Here is a 25,489-nt window from a genome sequence, read left to right as displayed (position 1 = left end):
ATATCAGCAAATGCATTTTGTCCTCACGGGCTTCCATAGAAGGAAACATAGCATCCAATATGGCATCGCCCGGAGACTTAGACCTGCTCCCATGTAATTTAGAACAGATTTTTATGGTTATTGTCAGATGTGCTGGAGCGCGAAGTGGAGGTAAGAATCCAAACACGGGTGAAGAAGGCAGGCAGACAGGAATGGTTAAAGGCTTTAATGATAACACACGCTGACAAAGAAACAATGATCCAACACGAGACAAAGAACTGAAGGGGTTTAAATACAAGACGGTTGGGAACTTGGGTGATTGGAAAACGAGAGGCAGGTGGGAGCAATTAACAGAGACAAAACTAAACCATAAGGGGAGACAGGACAGGGGGTGACAGTACCCCCCCCCCCCCCCCAAAAGGGCAGATCCCAGATGCCCACAGGAACAGAGAGCAGGGTGGGAGGAGGGGGAACCGGAGGGGGGGCCGAGAGGGACCGAGGGCCCGCGGAAGGGGAGGCAGGGATCAGTAGAGTCCGGGGGCCTGCGCCTGGGGCAGAGGAGGCGACGACAGGCTCTTGGGGGCCTGCATCTGTGGCAGAGGAGGCGGTGACGACGGGCTCTTGGGGGCCTGCATCTGTGGCAGAGGAGGTGGCAGTGACGACGGGCTCTTGGGGGCCTGCGTCTGGGGCAGAGGAGGAGGCGACGATGGACTCTTGGGGGCCTGCATCTGTGGCAGAGGAAGTGGTGACAACGGGCTCTTGGGGGCCTGCGTCTGTGGCAGAAGAGGCGGCGACGACGGGCTCTTGGGGGCCTGCGTCTAGGGCAGAGGAGGAGGCGACGATGAGCTCTAGGAGGCCTGCGTCTGGGACAGAGGAGGAGACGAGGATGGACTCTTGGGCACCCGCACCTGATGAGGGCAAGACTGGTGGTGACCGGAGGCAGAGACGCCGGAGGAGACGTCCCTGACTTCTGGACTGGAGGCGGCGTCGTTGGCCTCTGTGCTGGAGGCGGCGGCGTCGGCCTCTGGGCTGGAGGCGGCGATGTCGGCCTCTGGGCTGGAGACGGCGTCGACCACGGGACTGGAGATGGCGGAGACGTTGGACTTGAAGGAGCGTCGACCTCTGGACACAAGGGAGCGTTGACCTCTGGACACGAAAGAGCGTTGACCTCTGGACTGGAAACAGCGTCAACCTCTGGACTGGAGAGAGCGTCGACCTCTGGACTGGTGAGAGCGTCGACCTCTGGACTGGCGAGAGTGTCGACCTCTGGACTGGCGAGAGCGTTGACCTCTGGACTGGCGAGGGCGTCGACCTCTGCAGTGGACGAGCCGTCGACCTCTGGAGTGGACGAGGCGTCGACCTCTGGAGTGGAAGAGGCGTTGACCTCTGGAGTGGAAGAGGCGTCGACCACACGACCGGAAGAGGCGTCGACCACACGACCGGAAGAGGCGTCGACCACACGACCGGAAGAGGCGTCGACCACACGGCTGGAAGGGGCGTCGACCACACGACCGGAAGGGGCGTCGACCACACGACGGGAAGGGGGGTCGACCACACGACTGGAAGGGGCATCGACCTCCATCGACTTCTGGTCCTGGGCGTCGATTCCTTGTCCGGAGGCGTCGACTTCTGGTCCATCGACATCTGAACCGTCGACTTCTGGACCGTCGTATTCTGGACCGTCGACTTCTGGACCGGGGGTGTCGACTTCTGGTCCGTCGGCTTCTGGACCGTCGACTTCTGGACTGTCGACTTCTGGACCGTCGACTTCTGGTCCGGAGCTGTCGACTTTTGGTCCGGAGGCGTCGACTTCTGGACCCTCAACTTCTGGTCCGGGGGCGTCGACTTCTGGTCCGGGAGCGTCGACTTCTGTACTGCCGGCTTCTGGACCGCCGGCTTCTGGAGTGGAGGAGGAGTTGCTGCAGACGGGACCGCTTGGACAGGCTGGACTGGATGCGCTGCGACCTCCGGGACCACCGCTGGAACTGGATGCGATTGAACTGGTGGTGGTGGAAACTGGGAGAGGAGGGAGGATAGAGTGTCCAGTTGGAGCTCCTGGAGACTGAGGCTCTGATGGAGTTGGGCCAGCTCAGCTCGGAGACCGGCAAGCTCTGCTGGGTGGACTGCAGGCTGGCTCCTCTGGCTCTGAGATGAGGGAGCTGCTGGCTGGACTGAAACCCTCTCCTGGTGATTCGGGGAAGACAGGTTGTCCAGGTGGGACTCCTTGAGGCTGACGAGCTGACGGATCCGGCCAAGCTCCGCCTGCAGATCTGCGAGCTCTGTCAGCTGGGCTGTGGGCGTGGTTCCTCCTCCTGCAGATGACGGAGGCGCGGATTGGACTGGAGACGGGACTGCTGGTCTGACTGGGGGCGGGTCCAAGCAGGTGCGCCGAGCCGGGGCAGCAGCGAGCTCGCGGCTCCGTCCTGGGACACAGGATTGCGGTGGAGTCCACCATCCTTACCCACACTATGGGCCAGCTCCGGGGGAGCACACAGCCAGTCGGGTGCCTATGAAGCTGGAGCGATCCGGAAGCGTCTCCTGGTCCAACCTCTCATCTGGCTCCGGAAGGGTGGAGAGGAACGCCGCGGCTGAAGCCCGGTGACATCGTCTGAAGCCCGGTGACGGCGTCTGAAGCCCGGTGACGGCGTCTGCGGTGAGGCGATGCTGGGGGAGGAAGAGAAGCTGGCTGGTGGTCCGAGGAAAGAAATTGAAGCAGGCACTCCCAGGGGAGAATCTCCCCACTGGATCCTTTACTGGGTTGGATCATTCTGTCAGACGTGCTGGAGCGCGAGGCGGAGGTAAGGATCCAAACACGGGTGAAGAAGGCAGGCAGACAGGAACGGTTAAAGGCTTTAATGATAACACACGCTGACAAAGAAACAATGATCCAACACGAGACAAAGAACTGAAGGGGTTTAAATACAATAGGGTTGGGAACTTGGGTGATTGGAAAACGAGAGGAAGGTGGGAGCAATTAACAGACAAGACTAAACCATAAGGGGAGACAGGACAGGGTGTGACAGTTATATGTTATGAAACCGCCAATATTTTTCATCAACTGGGCATCTTTTAATTCATTTACAACATTGTCACTTTAATAGATTATGGCTTATATAATTTTTATTTAGTTATCTAAATTATTTTGGGTTTTACCATTTCAGTTTTTTTTTGTGCGTGTGTGTAATTTTGTATTTTTTGTGAGGCAATATAGGGAAACCTAGCCTAGCAAATCATTCTATATATGTGAATATATAGTCTGGTCATGGTCCATAGACAGAGTTCAGTCTTGGGGCAGAATCTATGGTTTTCTTTCAAACTGTCTCCGCATGCTATTGGACAACGAACGACATGACATACTCACTATTACAGATGTCAGTCAACGAGGCACCATACACTGTTGATAAAAGACAAACACATCCTTTTCTAAATAAAGGACTTAAGGACCTCTATCTGCTCTTCACTCAAAGAAAATCTTAATTCTAAATAGTCCAAAATCGATGCCAAAGCTGTTTTAAATGAGCCACCACCATCTTTGTTATTTCATTCAGTTGTAGTGACATCTTGCCCACCAAACCAATAGAGTGCTGTAATTGGCCCACCAAACCGATAGAGTGCTGTAATTGGCCCATCAAACCGATAAAAAGATGTGATTGGCCCATCAGACAGACAGAGTGCTGTGATTGGCACACCAAACCAACACAGTGCTGTGATTGGCAAGACACAAGACAGTTTGGGCCTGCCGAAGCTCTAATAGAGCATGACTAAACCAACCTGTAGAGCAAAATCCTTTTGCTCTCTTCTGCAGTTTGTCGAATAAAAGAATCTAATCTCCAGATGATTGGATAATTATCAGCAGATACCATAATGTTATTTATTGTTATTTTTTCTCTTTAGGCCTCACAACGCTCCAGATTGTTTTGGACACAGCTGCAGAGAAGAAATGGCAGGTGACAGCAATCAACGTGGGGAACTTCAAAGATGAGAGGAAGGATGAAGCCTATCGCTCGCTCTTCCAAGATCTGGAGATCAAGAACGAGAAAAGGGTGATCCTGGACTGTGAACAGGACAAAGTGAAAGACATCCTGGATCAGGTGCTAAAAACTATATGGTTTATGTGGTCCAGAAGAGGAAGTACATACAATCCATTACATTTTATGTACTATTGAGTATAGTTGATCATGATTCCACCACCAAAGTGTTTAAAACTTGTTCTTTCTTGATATTAAAAGTCCTTCCTTGTTATACGACATAGCAACTGTTTGAAAAAAAAAACAGATGCAGCAATTTAAAGTAGAGCAGAATGCAAAGTTATTGTCCTTGATGTACCCATTATTACAGCAGTTTAAATTGTGCATTTAGAAAAACAGCATATGGAGACTAAATCACTAGTCCAACAGATGTAAAAGGAATGAAAGCTTTTAAGTGCTCATTTAGTCTGTAAACAAAACTACAATTACAGGTTAAACAAATATAGTCAACAGGACTTTTTTATTTACCATTTCAGCCAATGAGAGCAGTGTTGTTTATTAGGTTTTAATGCTTACTAACATCTGTTTAACCAATTACTGACTAGACTACATGTCTAAAGCTTTGATGCTCATTCTTTTCTATTTAAACTTTATTACTTTGGGTGAAAAACATTTATATATGAGATGTGAGGCATCATTTTAAAAATATCCATCAAGTAGGCGCCTTGCCAAAGGGAAGTGCCAGCCAAGCAGCACAGTTTATTTGGGGTATTTTTTTTTATGTGAGAGCCTAAAATGAAGCAGAGCTGAGACGTTTTATTTTGTCCTCTTTTTGCTTTGTTACTATCAAAGAGGCTCTTTCGAAACAAGTAAACCTTATATAAGAATGGCTAAAAGTTAAATTTGCTGCTAGAGGGCTACGGAATCTTGAGAACATCCACGATATGAGTGGCATCTTATTGAAACAATCCATGAAGTTATGTAAAACCTTGTCTGTAGAGATGTTTTTATTATTATTATTATTTTGTCTTTTTTAGAAAAAACTAGAGCAAACTGACTAAAATACTGTATCTTTTACACATCCCAACATGCCAAAAAATGACTACTTAATTAAATTTTACTTTAATCAGACATGAGCACAAATTCACAAACAGAAAGTAAAGCAGAAGCCTGTAACTGAATAGAAGCAGCAGATCTTCGGGGAAACAAGATCAGAACTCACTGACTTGGTTAATGTTTCATAAAGTTGTGGGCGACAGTGGCACAGGAATTAGGTGCTCACCCCATAATCAGAAGGTTGCAGGTTCGAGCCCCACTCAGTCTGTCGCTGTCGTTGTGTCCTTGGGCAAGACACTTAACCCACCTTGCCTGCTGGTGGTGGTCGGAGGGACTGGTGGTGCCAGTGTACGACAGACTCCCCTCTGTCAGTGCACCCCAGGGCAGCTGTGGCTACAGTGTAGCTCATCACCACCAGGGTGTGAATGCGTGTGTGAATAGGTGAATGACTGATTGTGTTGTAAAGCGCCTTGGGGGTCCCCGGACTCTAGAAGGTGCTATACCAAATACAGGCCATTTACCATTGATTTTACATTTTCAAACCAGTCAAATGTATAGCAATGCAGCGACTGTCAAATCACCATCGACCGGAGCGCCTAAAGGGAACTTGTTTCAGCAAAGAGAAAATTTGTGACTTTTAGATATAATACAAAAAAAAGGGATGGTTCGCTCAGTCCTTCAGACAAAACAAAGCTGAAACTACAACCTTGACTTTCCTTTTAAACTCACCTTTCTTTCAATTCTAGATGTCTGATGCACGGCAGCCTTGAAAAAAATGTGTTAATGTAAAGCCTTTTAAAATCTTTATGGCCCAAACAGGACTGAATATGAAAATGTATAGTCCTATAAATGAGGAGGCATTTTCATTAGATTTGTATCAATGTATTTATTGTTTTAGTTCATTTGTAATTGTCAAATAATTATTTTGTAAGATAATGAGTAAAAAAAATAGATTTCTGAATTTAAAGAGGAAGAACAAAGATTGAGTAAAATATTGAAATTACATTGGAAATTAACACAGATGATAAAAATGCTCTTAAAACGTATTGTTGAAATGTTGATGGATAATGAAATGTTTCTTGCAGGTCGTCACTGTTGGTCGACATGTTAAAGGCTATCACTACATCATTGCAAATCTGGTAAGTGAAAACTGCTTCTAGTTCCATCAATTTTAGATAAATTTTATAATTGTTAGAGCTCATTTGTTAATGTTTCACTCAGAAATTTAGGATCTAATATTCTCCATGCAATTTTTAGGGTTTCATCGATGGAGACTTGTCCAAAATCCAGTATGGTGGAGCAAATGTCTCCGGTTTTCAAATTGTTGACTTTGATGATCCCATGGTTGCAAAGTTTGACCAGGGATGGGAGGCCCTGGAGGAGAAGGAGTACCCTGGTGCTGACAGCAAAATACGGGTAGGCATACATTATATGAGTCACAAATGCCCCAAAATATAAAGTTGTTTTATCAACAGATAAACAATATGCCTGTACAATGTGGTTTACCCCAGGGAACGAGAGGGTAGCCTCCCTCCACCTACCAACTACAGCTCAGACTACCCACCCTTTTTGGAGTCCTTGGAGGAGGTGCTGGAGAGTGCTCCTTCCGGTGACTTCCTTGTTCTGCTGGGGGACTTTAACGCTCATGTGGGCAACGACAGTGAGACGTGGAGAGGTGTGGTTGGGAGGAACGGCCCTCGTGATCTGAATTTGAGCTGTATTTTGTAATTGGACTTCTGCGCACATCATGGATTGTCCATGACGAACACCATGTTCAAGCATGAAGGTGTCCAAATGTGCTCTTGACACCAGGATACCTTACCCCGGTTTCACACTGAAAGAATCTATGGTGCGGAACGGCAGCAGAACGTCATTGCTTCAAATAGAATCTATTCTAGTCTAACAAGCAGCGATGTGGCAATTGCCATGTGCAGAAGCAGCACGCCACGCTGCTAAAGTAAGGATCAGGTTTTATTTTTGCCATTTCCCGCGTCTGGGATGCGTCAATTTCCGCAGTTAATATAGGGGCTAGACAGGACACACGGTTTCGGTGTAAAATCACCAGTAAATTTCAAAATAAAAGTACTGCAGCAATTCCATTTCATATATATAAAGCTTTTCTGTGGTTCAATGGCTTATTTACCCAGAGCGTTGTACCAGAAGTGCAGTGGTGTGTTTTCACGGCTTTACTCCTGGCAGTGGTGAAGAACAACATCATATATGACATCAAACAGTGAAATAAAATGTGATTTCCTTCTTTTTGATTCAATGACTGGTTGCATAAACAAACTGTGGCCTGAAGTCTCAAAGGATCTTGTAATCTTGCAAGTCCAAGGAAGAGCACATTGAGGAGGCCGTGCCACTGCCAAGACTCTTCCGGTGTGAAAAGGATCACTTTGAAGTTTGCAAGAAAATTGTTCCGCTACCATTTTGCACCGCTGATGCTTCCAGTGTGAAACTGGCATTAGGCCGCAGTTCGATGATCGACTTTGTTGTTGTTTCATCTGATCTGCGGTGGTGTGCCTTGGACACTCAGATGGAGAGAAGGATGGAGCTGTCAACTGACCACTACCTGGTGGTAAATTGGGTTCGATGGTGGGGGAGGGTGCCGGTAAGACCTGGCAAGCCTAAAGTTATTTTGTGAGGGTCTGGCAGAGTCTCCTGTCAGAAAGAGCTTCAATTCCCACCTCCAACAGAATTTTTGAACATGTCCTGAGAGAAGCGGGGGACATTGAGTCCGTGCGGACCATGTTCTGTGCTTCCATTGTTGAGGAGGAGCTGTGACCCCAGGGTTGTCTGGTCGCCTGTCATGTTGGCAACCCCCAAACCTGCAGGTGGACAGTGACATTTAAGCATACTGTCAAGCTGAGAAAAGAGTCCTATCAGGCATTTTTGGCCTGTGGGACTCCAGAGGCAGCTGATGGGTGCCAGCAGCCCATGTAGAATGTGGCTCGGGTGATCGTAGAGGCAAAAACACAGATGTGGGAGGAGTTTGTTGAGACCATAGAGCCCGTATGGCTTCAAAGAGATTCTCGTCCATGATCCGGCATCTCAGGAGGGGAAAGCAGTGCACTACCAACACTGTTTACAGTGGTGACAGTGTGCTGCTGACCTCTACTCTGGATATTGTGGATCGGTAGGTGGAATACCTCAAAGAACTTCTCAATCCCACCGGCACGGTCAGGAAGCGGAGTCTGGGGACTTTAGGTTGGACTCTCTAATCTGTGGGGCCGAGGTCACTGAGGTAGTCAAAAATCTCCTTGGTGGAAAGGCTCCAGGAGTGGATTAAATCTGGCCAGAGTTCATTAAGGCTCTGAATGTTGTGGGGTTGTGTTGGTTGAGGGTCCGTTGGATTGCTGAACCTCAGAGTCAGGAGGAGCACCCTGGTTTTTGTCCTGGCCGTGGAACACTGGACCAGGGGTCTCATTTATCAAACATTGTGTGAAATCCTTACTAAAACCATACTTAAGCTCAGCAAAAAAAAATGTACTTACGCCAAGCAGGTTTGTGATCTATCAAACATGGAGTATGCACAACTGCACGCAATCTCCGCTTCATAAATCGGAGACAAATAAGAATGATTCTCAGCTGCAATTTAATCACATCCAGCCCTCACCATGCGCACTTACTGCCTTAAATAGTCAATGCAAAGTGCCTTGTGGATCTCATGTATATACATAAGCTGGCTGTTGCAATGCTCCGCCAATGACATGGCGACCGTATATCAAGGCAGATCAAGGAAGCACAGTTTCACAGAAGCAGAAATTGAGGTACCTGTGGGTGAGGTGGAGAAATGAAAGGAAGTGCTTTTGCAAAACCAATAAGAGAAAATCCACGGAGTGGCACAGCGTTGCTGAAGCCGTCAATGTTGTGAATTCTTCAGAGATCTGTGGCGGATATAAAAAAAAATGGCCCAATCGAGAGTCGATCCTTAGACTCCCAGGTGAAAGTCATGTGTGCTAACCAGTCAGCCAAATGGAAATCTTCCCTGTTCAACTAGGCAGGGCACATGATCAGTCGGGTCACAGTGACAGGACACACTGTCACAGACACATGACATTCTGTCTCAATCTGTCTCCCTGCTGTTATTCTGCATTCTGTGCTTCAGGCTGAGTGTGTGTGTGTGTGAGAGTGTGCATGCATGTGTGTGTATGCGTGCGTGTGTGTGCATGTGGGGGGTCTTGTTCTGTGTGAAAACGAAGCAGTGCAAGTGATAATGCTGCAGGATTTCATAATTTTATCTTTCTCAGCAGCAGCACTGCAGGTGCTCTCCATGTCCAAAATGTGCGTAAGCCAGGTCCTTGGTCAACTTAAAGTTGTGCACATTTTTCTGCAAAGTTTTCTTTGATAAATCCCAAAGTTTGCGTGGAAAGTTGCTTACGCAGTTTTCCAACCCCATTTTGTGTGTAAGCAAGCTTGATAAAAGAGGCCCCAGCTCCATTACCTTAAGCTATTTTTCTAGGAATACTACTCAGAGTAACTTGGACAAATGCAGCTCGGCCTGACCACTGTTCCCAAGTGCACTGTTCGATATTTATCCCCTATTTTTAGTCCCTTCATTGAGGTATCTAGCAAGGCTGAGTTAGGCTGGCATTGTGATTCTGGCTGCTGATTGGCTAGGGGGCAGAGTCACTGGTCGCTCTGGAGTTTTTTGCCTTGTGTTTTACAGCCTGCAGCCATTTCCTGGTTCAGAGTCTGACAAAAAGCCATAAAATTGAGCCAAATGTCCAGCAACCCCAACATTTTTCAGCTGAGTTGTGTTTCTGTGGAGCATACAGGTTACCTTACAATGTTTACGGATCCCTTCATGTTATTTTGTCTTGAGTAAAAATCGTGCACCGCCCAGCCCCACTCCACTATAGTCCAGCCTCCCCAATTCATTGAAGAAGAAGAAGAAGAAGAAGAAGAAGAAGAAGAAGAAGAAGAAGAAGAAGAAGAAGAAGAAGAAGAAGAAGAAGAAGGAGAAGAAGAAGAAGAAGAAGGTGTGATTGCTGAACAGTGAGAACAATGAGCAGAGTCGGGAGGTAAAACACAGAAATGAGGGGGCAACAAACTAAACTGGACAAAAAAAAAGAATACAGTAAACTAAGATGAAACTGGCAGATAAAATTGGAAGGCTTAACAAAATAAATAAGAATAAGTCTAAGATTTACTGGAAACTGAAGACCAAACACCAGAGCTGAAGGAACTGGAAGGCTTGGGGGAAAGGAATTGTAACCGTTATGTTACTCCTAAAATGATAGCCAAGTCTAAATTCGGCTCGGGGAGCAGAGAAAAGAAGGAGGCTGAACCAAACTAAATTTTGGTTTTGAGGTACCTTGTAATTGTGCTAACAAAAATAATAAATAGCAAAAAAGGAATGACTGGCCATTCAATAAATATTTACAAATTTACATAGTGAATAAATATTTCATTTGATCCATCACAAGCAGTTCAGTCTCTCCTCGGTTAAGGTGCACAGTCCAGAGGGGTGAGGAACCCCCCCCCCCCAAACCCAATACAGTCCAAAGGACTAAAGAATATGACATAAAGTGGGTTTGTAACTCTCCCACTTCATCAAGATTCAAACTCACAGGACCTTTTAAGGAAACTCATGTCATGTTCCTTTTTTTCCTGTAGTACACATCAGCTCTGACCTACGACGCTGTTCAGGTGATGACAGAAGCTTTCCAGTACCTACACAAACAGCGCATTGACTTCACCAGGAGGGCTAATACCGGTGACTGCCTGGCCAATCCGGCTGTACCATGGGCTCAGGGAGTGGAGATTGAGCGGGCACTGAAACAGGTACAAACTCCATGAATCCATTAGTGAAATGATAAATTAAGCAGTCTAAAGGATGGTTTTATTTTGAATGTTTTCATGATCAAAGAATCTTAACTGTCAGATTGTGTTTTGGTTCTCGTTGGAAGAAATATATCTAGGCGGCTGTTATTTTGATAAGTATGACAGCATAAAAGCATAATAGCAAGATAACTTTTACAAAAAAATCCGTCAAACCCTTTTGTACAATACATTTTTGGAGCTAATACGCAAAGGTTTAAGCTGATAAGCATTCTAAAATGGCAGATACAAATAGAAAGCTGCAATGAAAGCTAGAAAGGATGGCCACTGTTGTGTGCTTTGGTTCTCTGATCTGATTTTACTTCAATAAAACCAGACAGCGACACTAAGCTTTCAGCCACCTGACAAAGATCCTTTGAAAGTCTCTATTTCCAACTGTAAGAAAAGGATACATTAAGAATGATAAAACAGAAACATGGCATTACTCATCCCATATTTGTGATAAAAAAATTCAATTCAATTCAAGTTTATTTATATAGCACCAAATCACGACAAGTGGTTAGCAGCAGTGTGCTAGACGATGGCCCCCTCCATGAGGCTACCACCGCTCAGCAGAACATCATTGTAGCTTATTCTGGGGAGAAATACACTTAAAGAAAAAATAAAGTTAACAGCTAAAATTGCATGAAATAATACAGTTAAAGCGCAGATTGTAGAATAAAGTAGTAGAGGGTAGAAAGTGGTCAGTGTGTCCTCCAGCAGTCTAAGCCTATAGCAGCATAACTACAGAAATAACTCTGGATTACCTTGCCTTTTAGATGGAGGCATGTTGGAGGCACGGCAAGGGAGAGTCGTCTTTACCGACTGTACACTCCACCTCCCTCTACTCCCCCACTTGTCCAGATCTAGGCTAACATCAGAGTTGAACCATAGGCCCTATAAAAATATAAATGTTTTATGCTTAGTCTTAAAAGTAGACAAGGTGTCTGCCTCACGGACTAAAGCTGGGAGTTGGTTCCACAAGAGAGGAGCCTGATAACTCAAAGATCTGCCTACCATCCTTGTTTTAGAGATTCTGGGAACCACCAGTAAACCTGCAGCCTGAGGACGAAGTGCTCAGTTAGGAACATATGGAACAATCAGATCACTGATGTATGATGGAGCTTGAGTGTTAAGACCTTTATTTGTGAGAAGGAGGATCTTAAAATCTATTCTGAATTTAACAGACAGCCAATGTAGGGAAGCTAAGACAGGAAAGATATGATCTCTCTTTCTAATTGTCATCAGAACTCTAGCTGCAGCATTTTGGACAAGCTGAAGACTTTTAACTACATTCTGTGGACTTCCTGAGAGTAATGAATTACAGTAACCCAGTCTTGATGTAATAAATGCATGAACTAGTCTTTCAGCATCACTCCTTCTAATCTTAGCAATATTCCAAACGTGGAAAAAGGAAATCCTACAAACCTGTTTAACGTGGGATTTGAATGACATGTCCTGGTCAAAGATAACACCAAGATTCCTTACGCTGGGGACACACCGGCCGCGGAAGCGCCGCGAAAATGGGACCGCCTTCATTCGGCGCCCTTGTTAAGCTATTCTATAGACCACATGGGCCGCCGAAGCGCCGCGAATCGCCTCGCGCCGGCGCTCCAGCCCGCGCTGTGCAGCGATCATTTCGGCGTCGGCTCTATTTTTTTCGCGAGCCGCGGGTGAATCGCATCAATTCTGGCAGGAAGTCAAACCTAGACATAAGAGACAGGCCGGTAAAGTTAACAAAATAAAGCATTTCAAAATAAAATTCCGCAATAGTCAAATGTGTTCGTAATCAGACACTGCAGAAAAACCACACGAGCACACTCACATACACACACATCAAACTTGTGTGCGTGGGTGACCACGTGCAGGGGTGTGTGGTTTTGGGTGTCTTTTCACCAGAGCAAACAGGACAGAGAGGCAGAAAGTCTGAGGCAAGCAGTTAAGATGGATGACTTTAAATTGATTATGGAAGTTGAGAAACACAAGGAGCTGTACGACCCCCCGAAAAACATGGTTATTTACGTACCCATGTCGGAAGAAACTGCTAGGATACAGCTGCAGAATTGGAGCAGGTTCCAAGAGATTCAACTGGCAGAAACAACTCATACCATAGGTTCACACACACACACACACACACACACACACACACACACACACACACACACACACACACACACACACACACACACACACACACACACACACACACACACATACAAACACTCCGTAGAGGAAAAGAGCTGAGAAAAGGCAGAGAAGAAATGTTGTTGTTTAAGTTGTTTAAGTTGTTTAAGTGCTTAGCAGACGCTTTTACCCAAAGCGACTTACAATTCTTTTATAACCTATAGGGCATGTTGTGATCTGTGGGGGAAACCGGAGTACCCGGAGAAAACCCACGCATGCATGGGGAGAACACCAAGTGTTTAAAATGGAGGACACCAAGTGTTTAAAAGAAAAACTACAGCTGAGCCGAGGCGCGCCTCGACTGGGGCTCGTCTGATCTGAACTGAGGAGAGGCGACCAGCGGCCGAATTTCGTGAGCGATTCGCTTCTTGGCGCTTCCGCGGCCGGTGTGTCCCCGGCGTGACTTTGTTCTTGGAGACTAATTGAATGCCATTCAGGTCAGGTGACTGACTAAGCGATTTCCTTTACTGAATTTCAGGTCCAAAGATGAGAACTTCAGTCTTGTCTTGATTTGAAAGCAAAAAGTTTTGAATCATCCAATTTTTTATGACTTCAAGACAAGCCTGTAATCTAACTAGCCAATTAGGTTCATCAGGGTTAAGCCCTAGGCCTATTTTGAAGCATATTTCTCAAAAATTGGTAAGAATGGTATTTAATGGTAAAAATAGTTTAGATAGCCTTGTAGTGCTGGGCTTGCTGATTAATTTGATGGGAATTATTACTATTTCTTCTGTAGTGTGAGGATTTTTTGACCCTGTTGAGGAACTAACATCACAGGGTCCACCGCCTGGGGGACCCTAGGGCTTAAGGGGTGGATAGATATAACTGAGTATCGTCAGCATAACAGTGGAAGTTTCTCCCATGCTGTCTAATGATTTTACCAATTGGGAACATATATATAGTAAAAAGAATTGTTCCAAGCACTGAACCCTGTGGTACTCCACAAGTAACCCTGGAGTATGAAGAAGATTTGTCATGTACATTTACAAAATGATATCTATCAGACAGGTAGGATTTAAACCAGCCAAGCGCTGTTCCTTTGATCCCTACATGTTCAAGCCTTTCTAAAAGAACATTGTGATCAACTGTGTCAAAAGCAGCACTGAGATCTAACAAGACTAGAACAGACACAAGATTCTTATCGGAGGCCATGAGAATATCATTTGTAATTTTCACTAATGTGGTTTCAGTGCTGTGATACTCTCTAAAACCAGACTGAAATTCCTCAAACAGATCATTAGTGTTTAAATGCTCACATACTTGGATGGCCACTATTTTCTCAAGGACTTTGGATAAAAATGGAAGTTTAGATATTGGTCTATAATGCATTGAGTCATCTGGATCCAGAGAAGGCTTCTTAAGTAAAGGTTTGATTACAGCAACCTTAAAATCCTGTGGTACATACCCATTTACTAAGGATAGATTGATTATATCTAGAATGGGGGCAGTAACCAAAGGAAATGCTTCTTTAAAAATATATTCATAGTAACCAGCATCAATTTTCTTGGTGAAGACTTGTTGCCATAGTAACAGAAAATATCTTCAAAAATGCAAAAACACCCATAAAAGCTGAGAGTACTTCAAATATATGATTAAAGACCAATCTTTTAGCTTGCAAATGTACAGGCGCTTATTATCATGGCTGTTCTTCAGACAGAAAGGCAAAGGTCTATTCTCAAACAGATCTACCGTGGCTAAAAAATTAGTGTGATAGCCAATGCTTTGCTAGAGTGGATGTTTTGTTGTTGTTTTCTCTTGATAATAATCATTTCAGAATACAATACAGAATACAGAATACAGAAGAGAATGCAAATTTCCTGTTTAAATCAATATGACGGATCTATGTTGACGATAAAACACAAAAGTGTCAGTTTGGATGAAGGGTGCATTTACTGTAAACCTCTAAAGACAGTTTTCATTGAGATTTTTACATATATTTAATTTTTAACCATTTGTTACCTGTTGTTTTCTAGCAACATAGCAGATAAAATTATGGCTCTGATACAAATACAATGTAATAGAGTAAATACAGATTTACTCAATGACTGGATGAGTCTACTTTTGCAGGTAACCACTGAGTTGTTGGCTCCATAGGCTGCATCTGGCTGACAGAATGGACAAATAGCAACTAAAAAAACAGTGTATAAATCTTTTGTCAAATTTGTTCTAAAATGAACACAACTGTTCATACACTTAACGACAAACAAAGGTTTTTCCAAATTGTTCTAACACTTTTTGAATTACAGTATTTGAAATCATGCCCAAATTTTATAAAATCAAAACCTAAATATGAGGAAATACTGATCCATAAGACTACATGCTAAACCATGGCGGTGATGACATAATTTAAAAGAGAAAATACATAGCTATCCAAAATTTTTATTTTATTTAGTTTTCATTTGGGACAATCAATGAAGGGAAACTGTGTCGGATTAAATAACTGATAAAACATTTTAGAAAGATGTTTTTACATTCTTGAAATTCATTTGTTGCTTTAGTTGCTTTTCATAATAATTTCTTTGTAACTAATCAGTATTAACAATGAGAAACCTATATGGCAAAGCAAGGCAAGGCAGCTTTCTTTCAACACAATAGCACATTTCATACACAGAGACAACTCAGTGTGCTTTCCATTAGCAAGAATATGAAGAACATTAAAATCAACATGACAGAAAACACAATTTAAAAATTAAAAACAAACAAAGGTAAAAGGTGAGCAAATACAGTGCAGAAGGTGCACCTTAAGAACATTTGTTCAAAGGCCATCTGTGAGCAGCATAGTGTCTAAAAGCAGCTTCACCCTGTTTGGTTCTGACCCGGGGTTCTACTAGCTGACCGCTTCCTAAGGATCTCAGAGCTCTGCGGGCATCTATACAGGAAGGATATCTGACATGTATTATGGCCACATGCCATTGAGTGATTTATAAACTAGTAGAAGTACTTTGAAATTGTTTCTGTAGTTTACTGGTAACCAGTGTAGAGGTTTCAGAACAGGAGTAATGTGTTTTGTTCTTTTGGTTCTTGTTAAGACTCTAGCAGCAGTGTTCTGAATAAGCTGCAATTGCTTCACAGTTTTTTTTTTTGGGAAGACCAGTCAAAAGACCACTGCAATAGTCCAGCCTGCTGGAGATGAACACATGAATGAGTTTCTCTAGGTCCTGTCTGGAAGTATTATTCAAAAGTGTTTTGTCATGATGGAAAGTAACCTAGATAAAAACACAACAGTTTCATGATGCCTGTGCTTTATCTTGTGTTTCTCAGGTTCATGTGGAAGGGATTACAGGAAATATTCAGTTTGATCAACATGGCAAGAGAGTCAATTACTCTGTGAGCATAATGGAATTAAAAAGCAATGGTCCTGTAAAGGTAAATATCTGACTGGTCATCTTAACTAAAAAAAAACATGTTTGATGCTTGGGTCTCACATCTTTAAATCTTGTACATGCATTGAATGTTGGGTTCATTTTGTATAAAATGTAGCTCGCAAAACACTGAACCTCACAAATGCTTTGTTTTCATTCAAATGTTCCTACAGATTGGATACTGGAACGAAGTTGACAAAATGGTTGTCAACAAATCCGACATCTTTTCAAATGACACAACGGGAATGGAAAACAAAACAGTTATTGTCACCACCATCTTGGTAAATTGATTGCATGGGACACCTTCAACACAGATTTAATATATTTCTTCACCACCATTGTTAGAGTGACAGTCACACTCGAGGGACAGCAGTAGAGCGGGTTGTCCAGTAATCAGAAGGTTGCAAGTTTGATCCCAGCTCAGACCAGATAATTCTGCTGTTGTGTCCTTGGGCAAGACACTTAACCCATCTTGCCTGCTGGCGATGGTCAGAGGGACCGGTGGTGCCAGTGCTCAGAAGCCTCACCTTTGTCAGTGCACTTCAGGGCAGCTGTAGCTACACCAGGGTGTGAATATGTGTGCGTGTGAATGAGTGAATGACTGATCGTGTTGTAAAGCACCTTGGGGGTTCCTGGACTCTAGAAGGCGCTATATCAAATATAGACCATTTACTTCAGTCCTTAGGAAGCTATAGGGGAAGATTATGCATTAATGCAAATATTTTCCGGAGTTTAGTTAATTAAAAAAAACATTGTATTTTCACAAGAAAAAATACATTTGGATTTTCTTACATATAAAGATATGTTATTTAATATGAACCATACACAGCTAGACCAGACACAACTAATGTTTTGGTTTTTATCTCCCTTCTTTTAGGAAGCTCCATATGTCATGACGAAAAAGAATGCTGACCTTTTTGTGGATAATGAACGTTACGAGGGTTACTGTGTTGATCTGGCTGCAGAGATTGCAAAGCACTGTGGCTTCAAGTATCAGCTTAAAATTGTTAATGATGGGAAGTATGGAGCCAGAGACGCAGAGACCAAAATCTGGAATGGGATGGTTGGAGAGCTGGTGTATGGGGTGAGTTAGTCTACTTTATTAAGGACACAGTTGAAATGCTTTACCTTTATTGCCAACATAAATACTGTGTCACCATGAAAAAGTTTGTGAATTCAGATTTGCATTTGACAGTCTGGCCTGGAACTATTTGATGTGTTATTTTGATTGCTAATCTTATCAAAGTTTTCCCCTGTTGGCTTGACAGAAAGCAGACATCGCAGTGGCCCCTTTGACTATCACACTGGTACGAGAAGAGGTGATTGACTTCTCCAAACCATTCATGTCACTGGGGATCTCCATCATGATCAAGAAACCACAGAAATCCAAACCTGGAGTCTTCTCATTCTTGGACCCATTGGCTTATGAGATCTGGATGTGTATTGTATTTGCCTACATTGGCGTCAGCGTGGTACTGTTCCTCGTCAGCCGCTTCAGCCCCTATGAGTGGCACACTGAAGAGTATGAAGATGGACAGATTCAGACCAATGAATCGACTAACGAGTTTGGCATTTTCAACAGCCTGTGGTTCTCCCTTGGAGCCTTTATGCGCCAAGGATGTGACATCTCACCCAGGTACTTAAAAAACAATATCCACTCAGTATTGACATTATGCTTGGGGTTTAATTTGGCAGAAAGAACAAAATATTGTGAACTTTTTCAGCATTTGCTAGTTGTTTGTAAATTAACTAGATTATTTTACGGTGACTCATATTTTTGCACTTTGTTTTTATTTTTTTCTCTTTTCTTTTCTGCTTTTCATGTTTTCAGGTTTTATAAAAGTCTCCTAGTGCTGTGTCTGTTGGTAATAAACCTAAAAAGCCAATCATTTTGATTTTAAGATTTATTATTGGCAATTTAAAAGAAAGAAAATAATTTTTAACCTAAATATGTTCTGTCTTCCAGACTCATGGTCAATTCAGAGAAATCCTGTTAGAATAAACCAAATAAGTAAATGAAAAAAATAAATAAATAAAAAATACACAATTTCATTTACTCAGGTCTTCAAGGATTTTTAAGGATATCTTAAGTAAAAAAAAAACGATGACATCCTGCAGTTAAATTTAGTTACTGCAGCCCATTTTCCAAACACAATTAGTAAATGTTCTGTATTTGTATATCGAACATGCAACCCTTCAATCACTGGACAACTCGCTCTACCTCCTGAGCTACTGCTGTCCCACAAGTGTGGCTGTCACTCTTGTTCCGTGAGTTTTGAAGGCTACTGCAATTTATTTGCTGGGAAGCATAAAGATTGGACTCTGGAGCAATGCAAGAAGGTCATGTGGTCTGATGAGTCCAGATGAACCCTATTCCAGAGTGATGGGTGCATCAGGGTAAGAAGAGAGGCAGATGGAGTGGTGCACCCATCATGCCTAGTGCCTACTGTACAAGCCTGTGGGGGCAGTGTTATGATCTGGGGTTGCTGCAGTTGGTCAGGTCTAGGTTCAGCAACAGGATGTGCTCCAAGAATCAGGCTCTATTAGTGAAAGAGCGTTTCAGGGAGCATGAGACATCATTTTCACACATGGATTGTCCACCAAAGAGTCCAAATCTTAAGCCCAAAGATAAACATTGGGATCTGCTGGAGACAGCTTTGGACTCTATTATCATCAATGTAAGACCTTGGTGAAACATTAACGCAACACTGGATGGAAATAAACCTTGTGACATTGCAGAAGCTTATGGAAACAAAGCCACAGCTAATGCATGTCATAATCAAAGCTACAGGCTGTCCAGAAACATGTTAGAACATGCAACCTTTTTTTTTTTTTTTGTGTTGGCAAATTTTTGTTCACTGGGCAGTTATTTAACTGTAATATAGAGTTGTTGATAGTAGAAAAAGTAGCTTTAGTTTTTCAGAGTTGAGTGTTTGCTTCTACTTTACTGGCTTCAAAGTGGTACCACAAACAACTTCTGCGCCGCTCCCGTGACTGACTTAGGATCTTTACGAAACGCTGCTGTGTTTTGTCGGCTGATGTTACAAATGCTGACGCTGCAGTATTTGCTTGTTGTAAACAAAGACTGTGTACCTTTTGGCCATTTTTAAAAAGAGGGAAAAAAAACTGATAATCCTCCAGGAAGTTTGTTTTAATGTAACCTTCCTTCCAACGTGATTGAGACATTAGACATTTTGATGATTACTTTACTGTAAAATACTTACATATTATACTTTTAAAGAACATCCACATCTTCAGACTATTGTGCAATATCTCTTCTCTGCCCAACCAGCCATTCCTCCCCATCCCCACACATTTCTCTCCTCCTGCTCCCTCACATCATCACACAAACATGCACATAGGACCTTGGGGGGGTGGACAAGTCAGGGAGTGCGGGTATGGACCCCATTTCCGCATTCTTGTGGCAACCTGCCCCCCAATTTTATCTGCACCTTATACACTTCCACCAACGACATTCCACGCAAACACACTTAGGGCCTTGGGTGTGATCACATTCAACGGCATTTGGCAGGGGGATATCTCAGCCTCATCCCAAGTGCCGGTGCCCACTTCCAATTTTAAACTGCACTTAGACACTGAGGGCTGTGGGTGCAAGTGGGGTGGTGTGGTTGCATCAGCTGGCATAGGCCAGACAATGCCCGCACAGCCCGCTCAACAAACCCATGGAATACACCTCATCAACACTCACTAACACCATGTTGGAGCAGGCGGAGGGAGACTAGGGGTCTTAGCACACCTCTGTTGTCGCTTGGCTTCCTGGGGCTGGAGGCGAGGAGGGAGATCCGGCCGTCTGGTTGGGGTCTGGGGTGGTGGGTTGCTGTGCTCAGCGTTGGGCGTGGGAGCCTGCTCATCAGCACCCCAGCAGAAAGGGTCAAACTCTGGGAACGGCAATGGTTGTACCCCATGTGCAGCAGTACCGGGACCAGAGTGAATAGGGTGTGTATGGTGAGCATGAGTGGGTGTCCGGCATGCATTTTTGTAAGTCTTTGGTTGTATGTGTTTTTGTGAGCATGATGGAGGGAGTGTGTGTGTTTGTTTATGACTGTATATGTCAGATGGGGCCTTTGACTCCTCCCTTCTCCTGGGACATCTTTTGATGATATAGATCTTTGTCTCCCCTCTCCCTGCCACACCTGGTGTGGAGTGTGGTGCCTTGGTCTGCCTAGGTCGTGGATCCCGGGTCAGGGGATTTAAGATTTTTGGCATCTGCCTGACCAATCCCGGTGGCTGCCTGGTGGGGTCTGGGTCCCTGGGTTCTGCTGGGTCCCCCGTGGGGGTGGTCGCCCCTGGGTCCCATGTCATTGGGTCCCGGGCTCTGCCGGCTAGGGGGTGGGAGGCTGCAGGCGGGCCTGTGGGCTAGCCGCCGATATCTCCCGGGACTCTACCGGCTGCTGGTTGTGGCCCCCGGGGCGATCCCCTGCGCCTCTCGAGGGGAGCGGGGGCTTTTCTGGTCGCAGTCTCCCTGGAGTTCCTGTGCTCTGGGACAACTCCTGGATCTCTGGGACTTGGAGCTCCCTCCGTCTCCTACACATCTTTAGGGGGCAGATCTGTGGCCCCTCACACTCTCTATTGGACGCTCCTATACAGAAACCTTACATAAACAAGCGTGTGTACACACACAGGTGCTCACATGGTGCTCTCGTTAGTATGAATTTGGGCACGTTCAACACAGGTCTTAAGGCTATGGTGGGCACTTAATGCACTGTGATTTATTACCGTGTGATTGTTCAGTTAAACAATGTTGATTATATATTTCTTCATCAAGTTGACGCAGTGATAGCTTGATCTTGTTATATTGTTGTTGTGTCCCATATTTTTTGTCTTTTTTTTTATTCTTCTCTCTTTCTGCAGGTATAGAAGCAGATTCTTGTTCATTATTGTTTACTTTTGTGGAACACCCACCACCCCCCCCCCCCTTTTTTTTTGTCTTTTCCTTTCTTTTTCACCTCTGTCTCCGCGTCTGGTCGGAATTAAAAAGCATTCAAAAACAATAACAATAAAGTTTTAAGTATCGGGCGTGACATTAAAAGCAGACGCTTTGATGCTCCACTTGAGAGTAAATCTGTAAGGCTTGTCACCAGCATTCAGACATCAATTCTGTTTGCTTCACAGCCAGACAGGACATACACACACACACACACACAAAACAATGCAGACGCTGCAGTATTTGCTTGTTGTAAACAAAGACTGCGTACCTCTTTGGCCATTTTGAAAAAGAGGGAAAAAAACCTGATAATCCTCCAGGAAGTTTGTTTTACTGTAACCTTCCTTCCAACGTGATTGAGATATTAGACATTTTGATGATTACTTTACTGTAAAATACTTACATATTATACCTTTAAAGAACATCCACATCTTCAGACTATTGTGCAATAGCTTTTCTCTGTTCATAAACACACCAACAGAAACACTGCTCACATGAAAATACACCTGAGAAATGGATAATAATAGAATAAAAGTTGATATATCTTTTTATGCTATTTGTAGACCATACATTTCTAAAAGTCTAACTATACTACTCTACAAAACAAAACAAGTAGCTGTAACATTATTAAATCAGTCTCTGTTCCCTTATGCATCCACTATACTAAAAAATGTTACAGTTTCCAAATCTGATCTAAATTAATTCATTAAAAATGTTACTATTGACAGACATGCACTTACAAATAATCAAGGTTATCAACTGTGCATGCTGTCATCTGTATTTACCATCACTCTGATTAGTATTTGTCGCCTTGCTTCATTTAGTTCGTCAGAAGAATTCAGTCAGCTTCTGTTGTTGATAATGCTGGAATTTTACTGGAACTGTAATTAGCCTAGCATTCACTTGCACAACAATTTTTACAATACAAGACTTTGTCTGTCAAATTAATGACTAGTCTACACAGGACAAGACTGATTGCTTTGCATCAATAACCCTAACCCTAACCCTAACCCTAATGGCTAAAAAAAACAACGCCATATGTCTACATTTATTGTTTCTGCTTTTATAGGTGGATGTCTTTATACATGACATAGGTCTGTTTTTACAGTTTTTTTTATTTGAATACCATAACATGTTTGACAACTCTGTTGCTCAGCAATAAGGTTAGGGATGTGTACTTCAGTGATGAATCAGCCTGTAACTTGACCTGCCCTTTACATTTCATGCTGGTGATTTGAGGGGTGTCAACATGACTCTGAATCACTGTTTGCAACTTCTTGCATCTAGCTCATCCTCCTAAACTTTTGAACTGGTTTCATCTGTCTGTTGTTTTATTTTGTGCCCTCATTAAACTGGAAGGCAACAATTAAAGACTTTTTCGTCCGTTTTAAATTTTGGTTTCGGTGACAGTTAACATTACTCTGATTCTGTTTGTTGGGCTACAGAATGACTTTAGCTGTAACATCAATGACAATACGTTTTAGAAACCTTTGCAATTAGACATTTAAAACAGAACTCAATGTCTCCCTGACTCTTCAAACTCAAATTAAGTTCTGTGTCAAGTGAGATTCTGGCTGCACAGAACTGGTCCAAATAATAGATATAAAATAGACAAACCCTCCACGCCGTCACTCGTAGGTTTCTGAAGAGCTGAATAAAGTCCAGTGGGTGGTTCCCACTCTTGTCATCTTGGCTCCGTCAAGCGTCTCGTCATTCCAGGAAAATACAAAAACGGTACTGGGCTGTGCCGGTGGAGGGGGACTGACACTGGTCAAACTCTGAGCTGATGTAGCAACAAGCTGACTCTGCTAACTAGGGATGAGCCGGATACTCGTTTCAGACGAGAAACGAGTATCCGGAACGGATAAAGCATTTTTGACGAATACGAGCATGAAACGAGTAAACCTCGTAAATATCTGTAATCGTGCTGAAGGAAAATCCTCATTGGGTAACTGACTGTCTTCACACTCTGTGATTGGCCAGTCACATAGAGCGCCCGCCCCTCCCAACACACAAACTCTCTAGCCGGCCGGGAGCGCAGTCCGTCCGGCTCATCCACGCACACACACAGACAGTAACGGATCTCTCTGTGATTGCTTCACTGTTGCTCATGTTTCAGTTTTCCCTAGGTTTTCTTCAGCTCGCCTCTTTTTTGGTTGAACATTTAAAGTTAATTTTTCCGTTTTTCGCTCATCCGTACTGCTAACCCTCTAGGCTGTAACACTTTTAATGTGAGGCTTTTTTTAATGAGAATGCCTCAGCCTCACTTTTAATGTTCTCTGGAGCAAGCAGGAGGGCAAACTGACCGCTAGTTTTGACCGCTCATCTGACACCTGTCAATCAAAGGTACAAAACCTTAATTATCCATATTCATCGATCCAAGCTTTAATTGCATTTAAACGGATAAGTTACAAAAAATTTACCACCCTCAGAGTTGTCATGACAATAAACTAGATTTTTTAAACCTAAAATGGTTTTTGAACCAGATTGTAAACATGTTTATTTCTGCAATGAAGTTGACATTTTTAATATGGGAGTCAATGGGAATTTGGCAACTGCAATGTCTGTCTTCTCTGTTGGTGGACGTTCCGCCTTGGTCCACTCAAAAAAAGAAAAGCGTGTGTATGCCGTCAATAGAATGCTTTTATTTTTTTTCAGCAGATCTTCATGATTGTTGTTTTTTTATGTGTGAAGCAGTCCTTTAGTCTTAAAATACCATTTTCTCTCCTCAGAAATAGATCAATATCAAGCTCAAAGATGACATTTGATGTAGACTGAAGAAAATTTTGTTGATTTTTTTTTTCCAGTTCCAAAAGTTGGCAGGAAAAGCACTGTGAAAGATAATAATGCCTATATATATTTTTTGTTCTAATTTTGCCATAGATCGTTGTCTGGCCGTATTGTTGGAGGCGTCTGGTGGTTCTTCACTCTAATCATCATCTCCTCCTACACGGCTAACCTGGCTGCTTTTCTGACTGTTGAGAGAATGGTTTCCCCCATTGAAAGTGCAGAGGACCTGGCTAAGCAGACGGAGATAGCTTATGGGACTCTGGACTCTGGCTCTACTAAAGAGTTTTTCAGGGTAAAAACGATTACTTCATTTTGTCCTGCAATTATACAAACAACTCTTCAGTGAGAGGAAATTTGAATAGCATGTAGTTTTAGTTTTTTAATATAAAACAATAAAACATTTTAAATGTGCATTTTAATATTTAAAAACAAAAGTGATTTAATTTTCAGATGGAGAAATAAAAGCTTTATCTCTTCTCTTTGTCCTGTCACAAATCAGCGCTCAAAAATTGCCCTCTTTGACAAAATGTGGACATACATGCGCAGTGCGGAGCCATCCGTGTTTGTGAAAACCACAGCTGAAGGTGTTCAGAGAGTCCGCAAGTCCAAGGGGAAGTATGCCTACCTGCTGGAATCCACCATGAACGAATACATCGAGCAGCGGAAACCCTGTGACACCATGAAAGTGGGAGGCAACCTGGACTCCAAGGGCTACGGGATTGCCACGCCGAAGGGATCCTCATTAAGGTGGGTGGAATAGTATAACAATGTGTCCAATGTTGTTATAGTATCCCACCTACCCTGATGTAGCTTTGCTTATTTGTCTCTGGTTTGTATAAGGAGACGAGGTAATGCCCCCTTACCACTCAATTCTATAAAAACAAATAATAATAATAATTGCAATTTATTGTAAGTCGATAAATTGCAAACCAAAAAGAAAGAAAAAAATTGTGAATTTTTATGTAACAAATTGATAATTTTCTGAACTATTTCAGAAAGATCAATTCTGACCTTTTGGCTCCTTTTAAAATTAATGAAATCACTTTCTAAAAATGTGATGCCATTTCATATTAATTTTTGAAAGATCTCCAATCTTGAAACCTTTTTCATGAATTCATAACTCCGAAAATTCCTTTAGATTGATCTCCTAACTTTTGTCCTGCTTCGTCCTATCTGATGTCTTTTCTCCCACCTGTTGAATGCTTAACATTTTGCCTGTTTTCTCTTTAACCATCTTGAATTTGAATGATTACATCATTTTTTTATACTGTTAGATTTATTTAACAAATGTAGAAATGTCTATTTACTTGTTGTGTTTTACTAAACCCTTGCAGTACACAGGTTTATTTAAGTATTTAAATAATCTTCCCTTTGTGGGGAAA

General features: G+C 43.3%; 1 protein-coding gene across 6 annotated transcripts in view; it reads left to right on the top strand.

Annotated features, from left to right (window-relative positions):
• Positions 1 to 25,489, top strand: part of gria2b (glutamate receptor, ionotropic, AMPA 2b) — a 66,037-nt gene that overhangs the window by 34,922 nt on the left and 5,626 nt on the right. For all 6 annotated transcript variants that reach the window (XR_001572254.3, XM_015950855.3, XM_015950869.3 and 3 more), the window contains exons 4-13: positions 3,874 to 4,070; positions 6,089 to 6,142; positions 6,261 to 6,419; positions 10,623 to 10,790; positions 16,272 to 16,376; positions 16,546 to 16,653; positions 17,250 to 17,456; positions 17,641 to 18,008; positions 24,201 to 24,399; positions 24,607 to 24,854. Coding sequence is in view for 5 of the 6 variants with exons in the window: in XM_015950855.3 (XP_015806341.1) it covers positions 3,874 to 4,070; positions 6,089 to 6,142; positions 6,261 to 6,419; positions 10,623 to 10,790; positions 16,272 to 16,376; positions 16,546 to 16,653; positions 17,250 to 17,456; positions 17,641 to 18,008; positions 24,201 to 24,399; positions 24,607 to 24,854 (1,813 nt within the window). In the remaining variant the exon portion in view is untranslated. The remainder of the gene's footprint in view (positions 1 to 3,873; positions 4,071 to 6,088; positions 6,143 to 6,260; positions 6,420 to 10,622; positions 10,791 to 16,271; positions 16,377 to 16,545; positions 16,654 to 17,249; positions 17,457 to 17,640; positions 18,009 to 24,200; positions 24,400 to 24,606; positions 24,855 to 25,489) is intronic.

The sequence above is a fragment of the Nothobranchius furzeri genome, chromosome 1 (genome assembly GCF_043380555.1).
Source record: "Nothobranchius furzeri strain GRZ-AD chromosome 1, NfurGRZ-RIMD1, whole genome shotgun sequence".
NCBI classification, from domain to species: domain Eukaryota; kingdom Metazoa; phylum Chordata; class Actinopteri; order Cyprinodontiformes; family Nothobranchiidae; genus Nothobranchius; species Nothobranchius furzeri.
Note: the sequence above shows the minus strand (reverse complement) of the source record. Positions and strands in the feature narration are given on the sequence as shown.